Source organism: Myotis davidii, unplaced genomic scaffold (genome assembly GCF_000327345.1).
Source record: "Myotis davidii unplaced genomic scaffold, ASM32734v1 scaffold211, whole genome shotgun sequence".
In the NCBI taxonomy this organism is placed as follows: domain Eukaryota; kingdom Metazoa; phylum Chordata; class Mammalia; order Chiroptera; family Vespertilionidae; genus Myotis; species Myotis davidii.
The window spans coordinates 762,443-763,285 of record NW_006282523.1 but is presented as its reverse complement, the minus strand read 5'-3'; the positions used below and the strand labels follow the sequence as shown (position 1 = coordinate 763,285).

Genomic DNA, 843 nt, shown 5'->3' with positions numbered 1-843 from the left:
TCGGCGTCCAGGCGGCTCGTGTTTGTTTAACTTCCCAGTCTTTTGACAGCAGCGCTCGGACCCGCTTCCTGCTTCCCCCGTAAACACGCGGCCCTGCCCAGCCGCTCCCGGGCCTCCCGCTCCCACTCCCGCGCAGGCACACGCAGCCTTTCACTCGGGCACTTAGCCTGTTCCCCCGAGTGAGTGGGGCGCCCGGAGCACGTGCCCAGGCCCCTCCCTGGGCTGCAGCCTCTCGGCTCCGAGTTCCCTGGTGGCGAGTGGTGGGAGGGGCGGAGCTGTGTGTGGAGCTGCCTGTCTCCCCGCAGCCAGGTCCTGCCCACCTACGACAGCCTGGACGAGCCCTCGGTGAAGACCATGAGCTCCATCTTCGCCTCCTCCCTCAACGTGGTCACCGCTTTCTACGTCATGGTAGGGTCTGCACGCCCACCCTTGCCCGTGTCCCAGGCGGGACGCCACTCCCTCCAGCTCCTCCAGGCCCCTGGCAGGGACGGCTCTGGACCCCGTGTAGGTCCCAGAGCCCAGTGGCCGCGGGCAGACCTGCTCCTCAGCTCCACCCGCCACCCCGAGAGCCACCTCCCGGCAGCCCTGGCGCTCCCGCCCCAGGGGCGTGGATGATGCTTCTGGGGCTCGCTGTCCCCACAGAAGGGGGTGTGGCCAGTAGGAGCGGCACCACAGTCAGCGACCAGCCCCGCGACGCCCTGTGGGTCCGTTACATCGCAGGGGGGGCGTTGTGAACGCGCTGAGCTCCGGCTTGTGGCCCTGAACTTCGTGGTTTCGGCATTCTTGTGTTTACAAATGGTCCGTGCAGGCGCCGCCCACCGAACGTCTCCAGCGTCTCCGCTT

At 68.1% G+C, this 843-nt stretch overlaps 1 protein-coding gene across 1 annotated transcript in view; it reads left to right on the top strand.

Annotated features, from left to right (window-relative positions):
- The window catches only part of SLC38A10 (solute carrier family 38 member 10), a 22,035-nt gene that overhangs the window by 8,130 nt on the left and 13,062 nt on the right, over window positions 1-843 (top strand). The window contains 1 exon segment of the mRNA XM_015559787.1: window positions 306-408. Coding sequence (XP_015415273.1) covers window positions 306-408 — 103 coding nt within the window.